The 13,967-nt window shown below is 40.0% G+C and overlaps 1 protein-coding gene across 9 annotated transcripts in view; it reads left to right on the top strand.

The window, feature by feature from the left end:
* The window catches only part of MSH3 (mutS homolog 3), a 221,810-nt gene that overhangs the window by 10,911 nt on the left and 196,932 nt on the right, over positions 1-13,967 (top strand). For all 9 annotated transcript variants that reach the window (XR_008547940.2, XM_054684241.2, XM_054684239.2 and 6 more), the window contains exons 4-8: positions 4,570-4,782; positions 6,714-6,830; positions 7,211-7,330; positions 9,461-9,604; positions 13,404-13,570. Coding sequence is in view for 8 of the 9 variants with exons in the window: in XM_054684241.2 (XP_054540216.2) it covers positions 4,570-4,782; positions 6,714-6,830; positions 7,211-7,330; positions 9,461-9,604; positions 13,404-13,570 (761 nt within the window). In the remaining variant the exon portion in view is untranslated. The remainder of the gene's footprint in view (positions 1-4,569; positions 4,783-6,713; positions 6,831-7,210; positions 7,331-9,460; positions 9,605-13,403; positions 13,571-13,967) is intronic.

Here is a 13,967-nt window from a genome sequence, read left to right as displayed (position 1 = left end):
ATCCCTGGAGATTCGATTTACTATGTTTTGGGAGGGATTAATTAGTTTGTATGGGAACAAAACAAAAGCCTTCCAGGTAATTCTGAGGTATTGCCTGGATCAGTCAAGGGACTTGGAGGGATTCTTTATTGAGAATTAATACAAGCACAGTTTCTTACAGTCTTCCTTAGAGTTTCCATGATTACCGTGGAAAATCATGATGGGCAACTTAGATATTTTGAGGTTTCAGTTGAAAGCTTGATAGATAGAAAGTAAATTCAAATGTAAGCCAAATGAACATGGGCTTTTTACTTTATCCACTATTTGTTTTGAGACTTTTAATGATTTTCATCATTGCAGAATCAGGGAATTTAACTCATGCTCCATCATTGAAATCTGTAATTCAGAATAGTGATTGGTTCGCAACCTTAGCTTTACATTGGAATCACCTGGAGAACTTAAAACAAAAATTGCCATTAAGAACCTTCCCTCAGAATCTTATCTAATTTGTTTTCACTGAGAAATGTGCATGGATATTTTTTAAAAGTTTACATTTTATTTTGTATTTTATTTTTATTGATGGAGTCTTGCTCTGTTGTCCAGGCTAGAGTACAGTTGTGCGATTATAGTTCACTGTAGTCTCAAACTTCTGGTCTCAAGCAATCCTCCCACCTTAGCCTGCAGATGAGGTGAGACTAAAGGAAAAGCAGTCATTTTAATCTGTAGCTGTGATTGACAACCATTGAATTAGAGAAATGGTTCTATATATGTATATGTATGTGTGTATGTATATATATGAGTCATTGAAATTCTAATGAAAGCTGTTGGCCTTTTTCTTCAGAAAAATTCTCAAGCCAACAAAATTTTGCCTATAATTTTCAAGATTTCACACCTTTCCCACAAAGTCCAGATCCATGAACTCCTCCCTCAGCCAGGCTAATATTGATTGACTTATCTTAGATCATCAAGAAAAAAAGGTGTTTTTGTTTTTAGTCTCTTTTAATACTTAGAAGCAGTTCACCTAAGTATAGTGGTTATTAAGCATAGAAGTCATAAAGTTTATCCATTAAAGCTCACTTTATTGATAGGAGCATTTACTCCAAGGTCTCAGAAGAGCGTATACATTATTGCTTTATACATAGAATGACCAACTTGGCATGTCCACATCACAGGAAATTAGAAGTAAGTAGACAGAGGGGGCACGTAGAAGCAGTGCCATTATTACAAGTGATAAGCTGTTTGATGGCATGGATAGACGTGGATGAATGGCAAAAAGCTACTGAGTGAACATAAATGCCCCATGGTCCAGGACCATTAGGGTGGGGTCAGCAATGCCATAACTCTCAATAGGTTTTGAAATATATTCTGATCACTCTGAATTGTCCAGACAAGGTTAAATTGAGTTCAGCATACTGTCTCTGGGAATATGAAATAGAATGTAATGTATCTGATGAGTATTTCTATCCAAATCATTTTTTTTAAAGTTGCTTATTTTGTTACCCAGGTATTAATGTGTACAACAAACCCTCATGACACAAGTTTACCTATATAACAAACCTGCACATGTACCCCTGAACTTAAAATGAAAGTTAAAAAAAAGTTGCTTAATATTCAAGTATTTAGATTGATTTAATTGTTAGCATCCCATAAGGATAAAACTTTTTTTTCCTGGAAGCTTATCTCATTTCCTAAAAGAGCAAAGTATAAAGTAAGAATAAGTTTTTACAATTTAAGAAATATGATTTCTGTGTTAACTTTTATACTACATAGTATATACCTGCATTTAATATAGAATACATACTATATTCCATGACATAAAAGTCATGGAAACAAAATAGGAAACTCATCAAAATTAAAAGCAAAGGCATTCTCAGGTATAGGAAAATTGTTATGCAATCCTTGGGGTGTTGCTTCGCCAGCTGTAAACCTCTGTGGCTGGTGGTGCCTTTGCCCGAGTTTTTACTTGGGCCTGCTGGGCTCATTCCTCCCACTCGGCCTGGCGGGCTGTGCTTGGCTTTTGCTTTTGGCCTGAATCTCGCAGCTGCCAAGGGTGAGCCAGGAGTGGAGTGGTGAGGGTGAGGGGTGTGTGAGCAGGTGACCATGGGGTCTGGCCCCTGTGCACTGCCAGGCATGCTGGCTTCGGCAGGGTGGGCAGCTCCAGGTGCCAGCGTGAATGAGGGCTGGACCAGGCGTACCACAAACAGCTTCCACAGCTGGCACCAGGGAACACAGTGGCGCCCAGAAGCTTGGAGATTCCAGGAACTGCAGAGCCCCAGAGAGGGTGTCATAGACCTGGCTTAGGAGCCCCTAGGTCTGAGCTCCCCAAAGGTCCACAGCTCTTCTCTCCTGTCTTCTCTCCTTCTTGTTGCTGCAATGTGGCAAGCAAGAGATGGGTTTCAGGCCTGTTTGTGTTACAGCTCTTTTAGCCCTGCCATTCGGTGGGTCCCAGGTTCTTGTCCTGCTTCCAGGAAGAATGAAGTATGTGGACGAGTGGAGGGTGAGCAAGGCAAAGAGGGGCTTTCTTGAGTGACAGAACATTGAGGGGAGACCCGCAGTGGGTGCTTCTTTCTGCAGGCAGGGCATCCCATCAAGTGAGAAGTGATGAGCCTTCAGCAGAGAGGGGACCCTGGAGTGGGTAGCTTCTCTCCGCAGGCAGGTTGTCTGCTTGTCTCTTCAAGTTTGGCCGAGTCTGGGGATTTGTATGGGCTTGAGAGGAGGAAGTGTGTGCTGATTGGTTCATGGGCTGCCATGGGCGGGCTCAGAAAACACCATAAGTTCTAATTCTGGTTCGTCAGCCTGGCCCCCAGGCTTCAGGCTGTTCCTGGCTTGAAGGTGGGGCTTCACCCGGCCCTGACCCTTTCTGCCCAGGAGCCTGTCTGCCTCCTGCCGTCATCCATGGCACCCAGGCTGTTTGTGCCATGGGGCACCTGCAGGACAGCTCTGAGCTGCCCTCAGCCCTCTCCTTGGCCTCCTTCCCATGTTCATCAGTGTCCAAAGTCCAAAGGGGGCCGAGGCAGCAGGGGGCTGGCATGTTAGCACTGCCCTGAGCATGTGCACACCCAGCCAGGTTGCAACAGTTCCTAGGCTTGGCCTCAGCTTTGAGATCAGAGTGGGTGCTGGGAGCTGGGAGAGGCCAGGCAGTCGGAGCAGGTACTTCTGAGCCTGCAGAGGGAGGGGGAATTCCCTTTCTGGGCCCCTGAGATTGCAGAGATGCCCGGGTCCACAGCCACAGCTTGGGCGGCTGTGGCTGCAGCTGCACCCAGGAGGGCGGGACTCCTGCCTGCTCCCAGCCCCCAAGAGCACAGGGATGCCCAGGTTTGCAGCCACAACTGGGCAGCCACAGCTGTGCCCGGGGAGCGTGAGGCTCTCACCCTGCCAACTCAGAAGGGGGCGAGGCTTCTTCCACCCATTTCTGGCTCCTGTCGGTTCTGTGGAGCATGCAGCCCTGGCCGCGCCTCTCCTACTGCAGCTGGCGTTACGGCAGTGGCTGCTCCAGATGGGCTGCCATTGCCATCATAATGACCTGGATTTCTCTTGCCAACCTCTCCATGCCTCACCGTCTTCTTATTGCTGATCTTTGGAGGTTTGCTGGACTGCACTGTTCAAATAAATTGAGTTTTTTTTGAAAAGTTAGTATCTTTACCTGATGTCCCGGTGAAGCTGAATTGTTTTAAACATTTGGGAACTACAAAGTGTACATGTTTCTGGGTTTTCTTTTGGATTGGGGTTCCCATTCCTGGGCCATTTTGCTTCTCTCTCACTCTCCCCTCTTCTTTTTGGTCACTAGATTTTTAGGCCATATTTTTCATTGTAGGGGGAGCTGGGTAAATTTTTAGAAGTTGGCAGTGACAGAGTGGCAATTAATTAGAAGTTGGATTTAGCCAACTATAAATTTGTCTCATTTACATTTTTCTAAATTAAGTCTAATAAGCGAGGAATTTTCCCTAAGCTGTGAATTGGAATTAATTATGGTTTCTCACAGAAAGGTAAGAATAGTAGGAGTACTAATGTTGAAAATGTGGCCTTGTGCTGTAAATTTTTTAACAGCTCTTTCTCATGTTTCTTTACCAAGAGAATCATGGTTCTTTCTTTCTATAAGAATTTATAGAATGTGCTGTCTTTTACAGTGTGCTTGGAAGTATAAAACATTAAGTGCAGCTTTATCTGTTGGCATGCTTTGCTCAAAGTGGTTTTGCCCTACTCCTGAGAGAGAGCCAGATTTGTCCCCATTGGCCTTTTGTGCTTTACACACCTGAGAATAAATAATAAAAAGAAAATAAGTGTTAATAATAATAGATTTAATGAAATCAAATTTAAAAACAAGTATGTAAAACATTAAGATATTTAGACTTTCAAAATTTGCATAAAAATTCTATGATAGCTTACTTGGTTCATAATTTTTTTTAACCTTCTACTTTGAAAATATTTGTAACCTATGGATAGTTTGCCTTAATGCTACAATGTGCTTCTGTAAACTTTTCATCTAGATTCACTAAGTGTTAGCTTTTTGCCAGATTTGCATTTTCCGTCTCTGGGAACTTATTATTGTAGTTAATATTTTTAAAACTTTATACATCTTTTGGTTGCCAGGACACAACACTTTTTGATCTCAGTCAGTTTGGATCATCAAATACAAGTCATGAAAATTTACAGAAAACTGCTTCCAAATCAGCTAACAAACGGTCCAAAAGCATCTATACGCCGCTAGAATTACAATACATAGAAATGAAGCAGCAGCACAAAGATGCAGTTTTGTGTGTGGAATGTGGATATAAGTATAGATTCTTTGGGGAAGATGCAGAGGTAAGTCGTCTTTTCAGGCACTATTTTATATTTTTCTTGTCTAGCCTTAGATATTTTTTAGTATTTTTGTTTCATTTTCTGACCTTATATAAAAGCTGATTTGATCAATCACCTTTTAAAAAATACTGTTATGTAAAGTAAAAACTAAAAATGAACACAAGAAACTTGGTGGGAACCAGACTTGGTGGGAAAAAGTGAGGGGTCTCTGTTGGAATGTTAGCGCTTATTCTCCGTGGTACTAGGCCAGTACTTTTTCTCCATCCAAAGTTTATTGGATGAGTCAATTAGTGAATAAACCGTAATCATGTAAATATGTTTTCTAATGAAGACTCAAGCAAGGAAACATTTTTGAGATGTATAGAAGTTCCTCTGTTTACTCTTAATTTATGAATTTTCATAGGCAGGAACAAAGTTAAGTCTCAATGGAAGAACACGTGAACTTTACCAGCTACCACCAGAAGTTGTTTGAAGTTTTACAGATCTCTTTGGGTGTCAGTCAACTTGGTGTCTTAGTCTAAATTGGGATTGTGCCAGGTGTGGTGGCTCATGCCTATAATCCCAGCACTTCGGGAAGCTGAGGTGGGTGGATCACTTGAGGTCAGGAGTTTGAGACCAGCCTGGCCAACATGGTGAAACCCCATCTCTACTAAAAATATTTAAAAAATTAGCCCGGTGTGGTGGTGCATGCCTTTAGTCCCAGCTCCTCAGGAGGCTGAGGCAGGAGAGTCGCTTGAACCCGGGAGATGGAGGTTGCAGTGAGCCGAGATCCTGCCATTGCACTCCAGCCTGGGCGGCAAAGCAAGACTCTGTCTCAAAAAAAAAAAATTGGGATTGTATTTAATGTTGAAATATTTATTATAGGCCCTAGTCAAGAAGGTTGAAAGTGAAATTTGAACATTTCATGGGCAAACTTAGGGAAAGTATTGCAGGTGACACCTTTGTTGGAAGTCATGAATGCTTGTGATGATTCTATAGTTTGGGACCTGGTTGGATTGTACACTAGAGAGTGATGAGGTAGCATGTCTGTGCTTCCTGGATGGGAAGTAAAGACTTGGCCAACTTTTTTTCTTCAAGTTTCCTAAATCCTCTGTGGCAGGCAAGCAGCGTTCTCAAAGTCAGATGCATTATGCTATGTTCTGTGATATTAAATTAGGCTCTGAGATAATGTCACCATGTTTTCTGAGGGCAGGAACAAATATGTAGTTGTCATCCCCTAGGCGAAGGAGAGAAACTGTCTAGGTTAAACGGTAAATTCAGACCTGACCACGGTAAAGGCTGATGTTTTTCTGCCCTTCTGTGAGGGACTAATAGAGTTCAGAGAAGGGGTGAGGTTGGGGAGCGAGAGTGTTAGAATTAGAGTTCCATGGCTTCAGTGGGCAATATCTAAGCCATGATGCTTTCTAGAGGAAATCAGGGAATCACATGGTGCTTCATGGTTCTATATTTCTATCAGTCGTGCATCATTAATTAGTTAGCCAGCCTGGGGTTTCTCTTTTTACTTTTTCAATGATTTCTCTGTCCGGATGGGTTCATCATTTCTGCATACTCTGTAGTGTCTTCTAAATGTCAGTCATTTGCACATGCCATGTAGCAAATTCTTACTCTTTTACAGTCTCATGATCTCTGTATTGGATAGTCTTTGTGTAGGGAAAGCTCTAAGGATGTAGAAGACCTGTCATATTTTTCTGAGTCTTTTATAGATACAGATGTTGATACTGAAGTTAGGTCACTGGAACTGCCCAAAATACATTAAACCATAGGCTTCTATACAGGGAACATTTTTTTAAACTTTTTATTGACATAGTACACATTTAGATTAAGTGTACAAATCCTAAATGTATACCTTGATTAATTTTTAATAAAGTGAACCAACATCACATAGGGAATCTTAAAATATAAATTTATTGATATTTTCTTTTTTCATTTTTTAGATTGCAGCCCGAGAGCTCAATATTTATTGCCATTTAGATCACAACTTTATGACAGCAAGTATACCTACTCACAGACTGTTTGTTCATGTACGCCGCCTGGTGGCAAAAGGATATAAGGTCAGCTTTGGCTTTAACTTGTGGGGAAAGGAAATTGGGATTCTCCTCCAGAGAGTGCAAACGTGTTTTGTAAGGTGGTAGGTAGGTTTCAATTGGTTTAGAATTTTGCATTTTACAGAACTGAAAGTGTTTCATAATTATTAGTATTATATATTTATGAGTTTTTAACATATTGTTAGATATTTAGGGTAAATTTTTAAACTCTATGATAGTGTTTCTTAGCAAATTATCCACCCTTGTCAACTCCTTTAAACCCTACATCTGAACGTTGTGGACTGATTATTTTAACCATTTCAGAATTGACGTTTAAACATTTTGAAATGAGTTTTTACAAGTCATTTTTTATCCTTTGATAGCAATATTTCTTATTTTTGTTGAAGGTGGGAGTTGTGAAGCAAACTGAAACTGCAGCATTAAAGGCCATTGGAGACAACAGAAGTTCACTCTTTTCCCGGAAATTGACTGCCCTTTATACAAAATCTACACTTATTGGAGAAGATATCCTTTTTGGACGGGAGTTTTTCTCTTAAATGATACAAGGGCTTTGTTTGAAGATGGCAGGTTTTGTTTGTTTGTTTGTTTGTTTGTTTTTTAGTTGCTCTTTGGGAACTTTTTAGATGAGCTGAGAGGCATTAAGGTGAACCCTTGATTAGGTGTGCTATTCAAGAGGGAAGTAGTGGCTGGAAACAAGCATCTTTTCACATGTCATAGTAGAAGGCAAGTTCATCATACTTCAAGAGCAAGAAAAAAAGCAACCCTAATAAAAGACGATGTCAGGTTAGTATCTGATTTGAAATTATATCTTCCTTAGCCCATTTGTGGGAAGTAGTTAGGTGCTTAGGGCCTACAAGCTCCTCAGGGTCTTTCCAAAGTGAGACCTAAAAAGTAACTTATTGAAGCCAGGCGCTGTGGCTCATGCCTTTAATCCCAGCACTTTGGGAGACTGAAGTGGGCAGATTGCTTGAGCCCAGGAGTTTGAGACCAGCCTGGACAACATGGCAAAACCCCATCTCCACAAAAATACAAAAAATTAGCTGGGCATGTTGGCACTTGCCCGTAGTCCCAGCTACTTGGGTAGCTGAGGTGGGACAATCACGTCAGCCTAGGAAGTAAAGGCTGCAGTGAGCCGTGATCATGCCACTGCATTCCAGCGTGGGTGACAGGAGTGAGACCCTGTCTCAAACAAACAAACAAACAAACAAAAAATTCAAAATGTGAAAAGAGAACTGCTGAAGTCAGAATTAAGACAGAGTTAAATGCCTATAAAATATAGTGGTAGCCCATCTTCATTAATTGTTAACTTTATAAAAATTTTATTACTTTTGAAAATGGGCTGTGGGTGAAGTTTTCTCACTTGGTAAGAATTTTCAGTGTGCATAATGATTGCCCCTAAATTTACGGTCATTTATAAATACAGTGTGTTATTTGATGCCAAATAATTTCAAAAGCAAAATTGTCAGTTTCAGAAGCCAAATAATTATATGTAAAATTAGACCAGGGTGCATTTAAAAAAAATTACTATGGGGGTGGAATCAGTTCTCTGATAATGGAAGAATGGAGGGATAAGAAGGCCTTAAATGATACTGTGTGAAAGTATTATTTCTGTTATGGTTTATTACAGATCTGCTTATTTCTCAGCTCATCTAATTCTAAGGACTGTTTTGTTCCATGAATACTATAAATAGGGAACAGCTATCACTCAAAATGGGCTCCAAACTATTAACAGCCTTGTGTTGTTCTAAGCTGATCAGGCTGTAAGAACCTGGTATTTTTATTTTTTCTTTTGCTAAAGCTTGAGTCTGTTATTTGAAGCTCATTACTAGTACAGTCCCCCTCCCTGCTTTTCCTTTGCTGCTTTTATGGGTCCTATGTCCTGATGTCCAAAGGTATGTCCAGACTTTGCCCCAAATCAGCTTTCATCCCCGAGAGTTAGTTAATGGACTCATTTTATACACACATACACAGACATACATGCACATATAATGTATATATGTTTCTGTTTTCTCATGTCTTTAAAAAATTGTCTTGCTATATCTGGGAGCTTTTAGGTACATTAAAAAAGGAAAATAATTTACACCCTTTTAGTGTATTTATACTTTGAATTGTGGAATTAAACATTATGGGATTGTTAAGGATTCAAGTCTCAGCATCATCCAAGTGATGAAGTGGGTTGATATTTGGGCCTCCATGGGGTCTGATGTACTCCACTAAGCCCTTTGGAAGTAAGATACTGGTTATCTGTCTTTATGATCTTTATATCTTAGGAAAGATAAGGCATGCAACTATGATCCAAATAAATCAGAAGAATGAATACTGGGCAGAAGATTTTTGCAAAGGGCAGAAGTACTGTGTGAAATGAACCATCATTTTATTATTTTTTTCTTTATTTTTATTTTTTTATTTTGTAGAGACAGCATCTTGCTCTGTTGCCCAGGGTGGTCTCTCAAACTCCTAGCCTTAAGTAATCCTACCACCTTGGCCTCCTAAAGTGCTGGGATTACAGGTGTGAGCCACTGCGCCCGGCTGTGAACCATTATTTTAAAGGAGAAAATAGTTAATATTATTGGAAATTTAGCATATTCGGATTTAGAATTTAGCATATAATTATTTTTCTTTAATTATTATTAAATGTGAATCCCCTAATCAAGCTGGATGATGCTGTAAATGTTGATGAGATAATGACTGATACTTCTACCAGCTATCTTCTGTGCATCTCTGAAAATAAGGAAAATGTTAGGGACAAAAAAAAGGGCAACATTTTTATTGGCATTGTGGTAAGTACTTTGCAGGTGAGGAACAAATGTTAGATGTTCATGGTATCTCTAAATATGACCTATCATGTATGGTTTATAATAAGGATATCTGATGAAGTGTACCTTCAGATAATTATACAAGAAAAACATTTTTCTCACAATATTATATGTTAAATCGCTAGTTACAATTTTCTCATGGCTACTTGGTACTTGTAGCAGTCCATTCTCACGTTGCTATAAAGAACCACTTGAGACTGGGTAATTTATAAAGAAAAGAGGTTTAATTGGCTCATGGTTCCACAGGCTGTACAGGAAGCATGGCTGAGGAGGCCTCAGGAAACTTACAATCATGGCGAAAGGCGAAGGGGAAGCAGTGACATCTTCACAAGCACAAGGCTAGCAGGAGAGAGAGTGAAGGGGGAAGTGCTACACACTTTTAAACAACCAGATATTGTGAGAACTGTCATGAGAACAGCAAGGAGGAAATCTGGCCTCACAATCTAATCACCTCCCACCAGGTCTCCCCCTCAGCATTGGGGATTACAATTCAACATGAGGTTTGGGTGGGGACACAGCCAAACCATATCAATACTCTATGCTATGGAGAGATCCAGATGGTCTTGGTCCATGTGCCCTGAGATTTTAAGGTTGAAGATAGACACAATGGCAGACATATGTGTGGAAAATGTACAGATAGCAGAATAAAACACTAAGCCAACACAAGCATGGGTGGCAAAGTGTTCTATAAATTTCCTCTAGGGATTTGAAATTAAACATGAATGACTATGGTATTATATCTAGATTTGGTGGAGGGGATAGTTAAAGAGAAATGATAATTGGCTGATATAAAATACCATACTAAATTAATATTAGGATTATTTACAATCAGTTTTCTAGATAAATGTAATTTGTGAATTATAGTTTTATTTATTTATTTATTTGAGACGGAGTTTCACTCTTGTCACCCAGGCTGGAGTGCAATGGCGTGATCTTGGCTCACTGCAACCTCTGCCTCCCAGGTTCAAGTAATTCTCCTGCCTCAGCCTCCCGAGTAGCTGGGACTACAGTCACCCACCATCATACCAGGCTAATTTTTGTATTTTTAGTAGAAATGGGGTTTCACCACGTTGGACAGGCTGGTCTTGAACTCCTGACCTCAGGTGATCGGCCCACCTCGGCCTCCCAAAATGTTAGGATTACAGGCGTGAGCCACCACGCCTGGCCAACTCATAGTTTTATTGATTTTCTGGCAGTTTATGAATAAATTTGCTCATTTACAGACTTACCTGGACTCTGCTAAAGGTCTTAGACTTTTTAAGGCCCTTCAGAACAATCAATCACCCCTTTTCTGTTGTAAGTTAAGCACAAATGGAACTCTGTCCAAGTGAAAACTAATTCTCTTTGCTTTTTCTAATTTCTACGGTCAGTGGCAATATCAACAAAAATTCTTACCATCTGAATGTCTCCAATGTGCCTTTTAATACCTTATTTTGACTGCATAACTCTGTGTTAACTTGACATTTGCTTAACCAATAAGCCCTTCTTTCAGAGAGTTAGCATTCCTGTTGGTGTTAGACAGCTCTAAATGATATTTTTATCCTTGAGAAGCACGTTTTATCTAGCTACAGGCAGTTGGACCTATATACAAATAGTAAAGTTATTTACTTTTAAGCTTTAACATATGTAATGTGCTATTTTATATTTACCTAAAACTCCTTCTAAAGAACAGAGTTGATAGTATATAATTCCTACTTAGTGCATTTAGAAATACCATCTGGCTTACTGCCAGAGTTAACCATGTGTGCGAACTGGGACTCGGAAAAATGAAAACAGCTGTTTGCCCTTCAAGCATTTTCTTTGGGGCTGTCCTTTACTTCAGCAACCACTTTTGGGCTGATGACATCCTGAGCTCTGGGTCCAGGCTGCACCTCTCTCGAGCTCCAGGCTCCTGTATCCAAATTTTTATTGAACAGAGATACTTAGAATTTACTCTGGCTCCTCAAACTCAGTGTGGCCAAAATTGATCTTATCTTCTTTTACCCTTGACACTGTTTTCCCTGTCACAATGGGTGTCACTCATTGCCTGGTCAGTACCTGGGAGTCACCTTTTGAGTATTGGTAACTAGTCTGAAATTCAAAGGGCTGTACTGTTGTAGTATCACTGCAGTCAGGCTCTGTGCCTTCAGTCTGGGCAGTGCAGTTTTATACACACTGATTTTAGGTTTCTCAGTGTGATACATATCACACAGGGTAATAGATGTTGTGGGTATTACAGTGTAGACCATTTCTCTGATTAAAGAAAAAGGGAATTTGGCTGACTGAAAAATTTGTTACTTCAACATCTGTACCTGGTTTTTGTAAATGCTTGGTTTGTAGATTGGTATATAAATTAACATGTGTATCCTTATGTACTGATAGTCCATCTCTCTAGGCTCTAGAGAAAGCCTCTGGGCTAGAATTAAGGATGTTCCTTAATTACAGTTAGAGGAGCTATAACACTGCCTCCAACCCATAAGATCCCTGGGTGTCCATTCCCTCCAGAGGTGTCTGTAATCCAGACTTTGAAGATGATAATTTCCTTGCTTTTAGTTGGAGCTTCTAGTTCCAGCCTTGCCACCTTAAACGTTATATACAAATGTAAATATAGTGTGTGTATTCTTTTGGGTTTTGCTCCTTTTGTTTACCATTTTGTATGTGAGATTTATTTACATGTGTCACTGTAGTTCTCTCATTGCCTTTTCCTATTTCATTTTATGATCTACAGTTTATTCATTCCTGTTGATGGACATGTGCATTCTTTCTAGTTTACAGTTCTACAGAGAATGCTGCTGTAAATATTTTTGTATGTCTTGTATCGTATACAAATGCCTGAGTTTCTCCAGAGTATATCCTTGGGGGAGGAATTGCTGAATTATAGGGTGTGGATACTTCAACATTCCTAGATAATGCCTTGCTGTTGTCAGAAGTGGCTTTCCATCAGTAGTATATGAACATAGGGATTGGTGATTTTTCCTCTTTTTAGCTAATGCAGCCAGTAACTAGCCCCCATGGCTTTCATAAGCATACGTAGTGGCTAACAGTGTGGATTGGGGAGTAGTCAGATTTCCTGGATTTGAATCTTGACTCTACTCCATTGTCACTCTGGGACCTTGGCTAGAAACTTCCTATCACTTCTCCAAACCATGATCTTTTCCAGTTTATCTTTGCTATTATTGGCTTAGGATGTTAGGGAGCAGGTTCAAGTTGGCATGATTATTCCACTGGATAGACTGTCTACTTGGGCTTCATTCAGAGTTTGATAAAGTATACTTTTTATGTGTTACTTTGATGTATGAAGTAGTAATTTACTACAGTACTGGTGGTCTGGTTACTAGGACCATGTCACTTGTTACTTTGAGTGATAACTACTATTTGTACAGTGCTTTATAGTTCACAAATAATTCCTGTTTATTTTATAATTTGATCCTTACAATAACCTTATGAGAGAAGTAGGCTGGTTTGGTTCCATTTACAGAGGAAGAAACTGAGGCCTGGCAGTGTTTGGTAACTTGCCATAGTCACTCCGTTAGGTATATTAACTCCAGGCCTTGTATTCAGGGCGGCTCTCGGAAATCTGATTTATAGTATCATTTAGATATCTGTGAGTCTGACTCTTCGTGTAAGAGTCTTGAAAAGCAGACAGGTTTCTAACACTTTAGAAATAGAGTACATACATACTCCCGAGTGTATCATCTTTACTTTTTCCATGTTTATGCTGTGTTATAGCCATAACTGGGGAAATACATTTTTTCTGTAACATTATATTTGTATTTGTTTTTAGGGAGTGCAGCCTGCCACAGGCGAGGTTGTGTTTGATAGTTTCCAGGACTCTGCTTCTCGTTCAGAGCTAGAAACCCGGATGTCAAGCCTGCAGCCAGTAGAGCTGCTGCTTCCTTCGGCCTTGTCCGAGCAAACAGAGGCGCTCATCCACAGAGCCACATCTGTTAGGTAAGTTGGCACATCACTGGAATATAATACCGATTCTGAAACTTAGGTTTAGTTCCAAAACTGATACTTACTAAAGTTGCTAAAAATAGTTTTTACTTACAAAAATTATATTTCCACTGTAGTAGTGGAAATTTAAAAAAAAAAGTAAAACAACAAAGCTGGGCATGGTGGCACATGCATGTAATCCCAGCCACTTGGGAGGCTGAGGAGGAAGGATTGCTTGAGCCCCGGAATCTGAGACCAGCCTGGGCAACTAAGGTGAGATCTCATATCTAAAAAACAAATAGAAGAAACACCACCTACCCCTACTATCACCTTAATGTAGAACTTTAGAAGGCAGTCTTTTTGAAGAGGTTTCTGATATTATTTAATGATATTATTTGATAATTATGGGGTT

Source organism: Pan troglodytes, chromosome 4 (assembly GCF_028858775.2).
Source record: "Pan troglodytes isolate AG18354 chromosome 4, NHGRI_mPanTro3-v2.0_pri, whole genome shotgun sequence".
Lineage (NCBI taxonomy): Eukaryota > Metazoa > Chordata > Mammalia > Primates > Hominidae > Pan > Pan troglodytes.
Note: the sequence above shows the minus strand (reverse complement) of the source record. Positions and strands in the feature narration are given on the sequence as shown.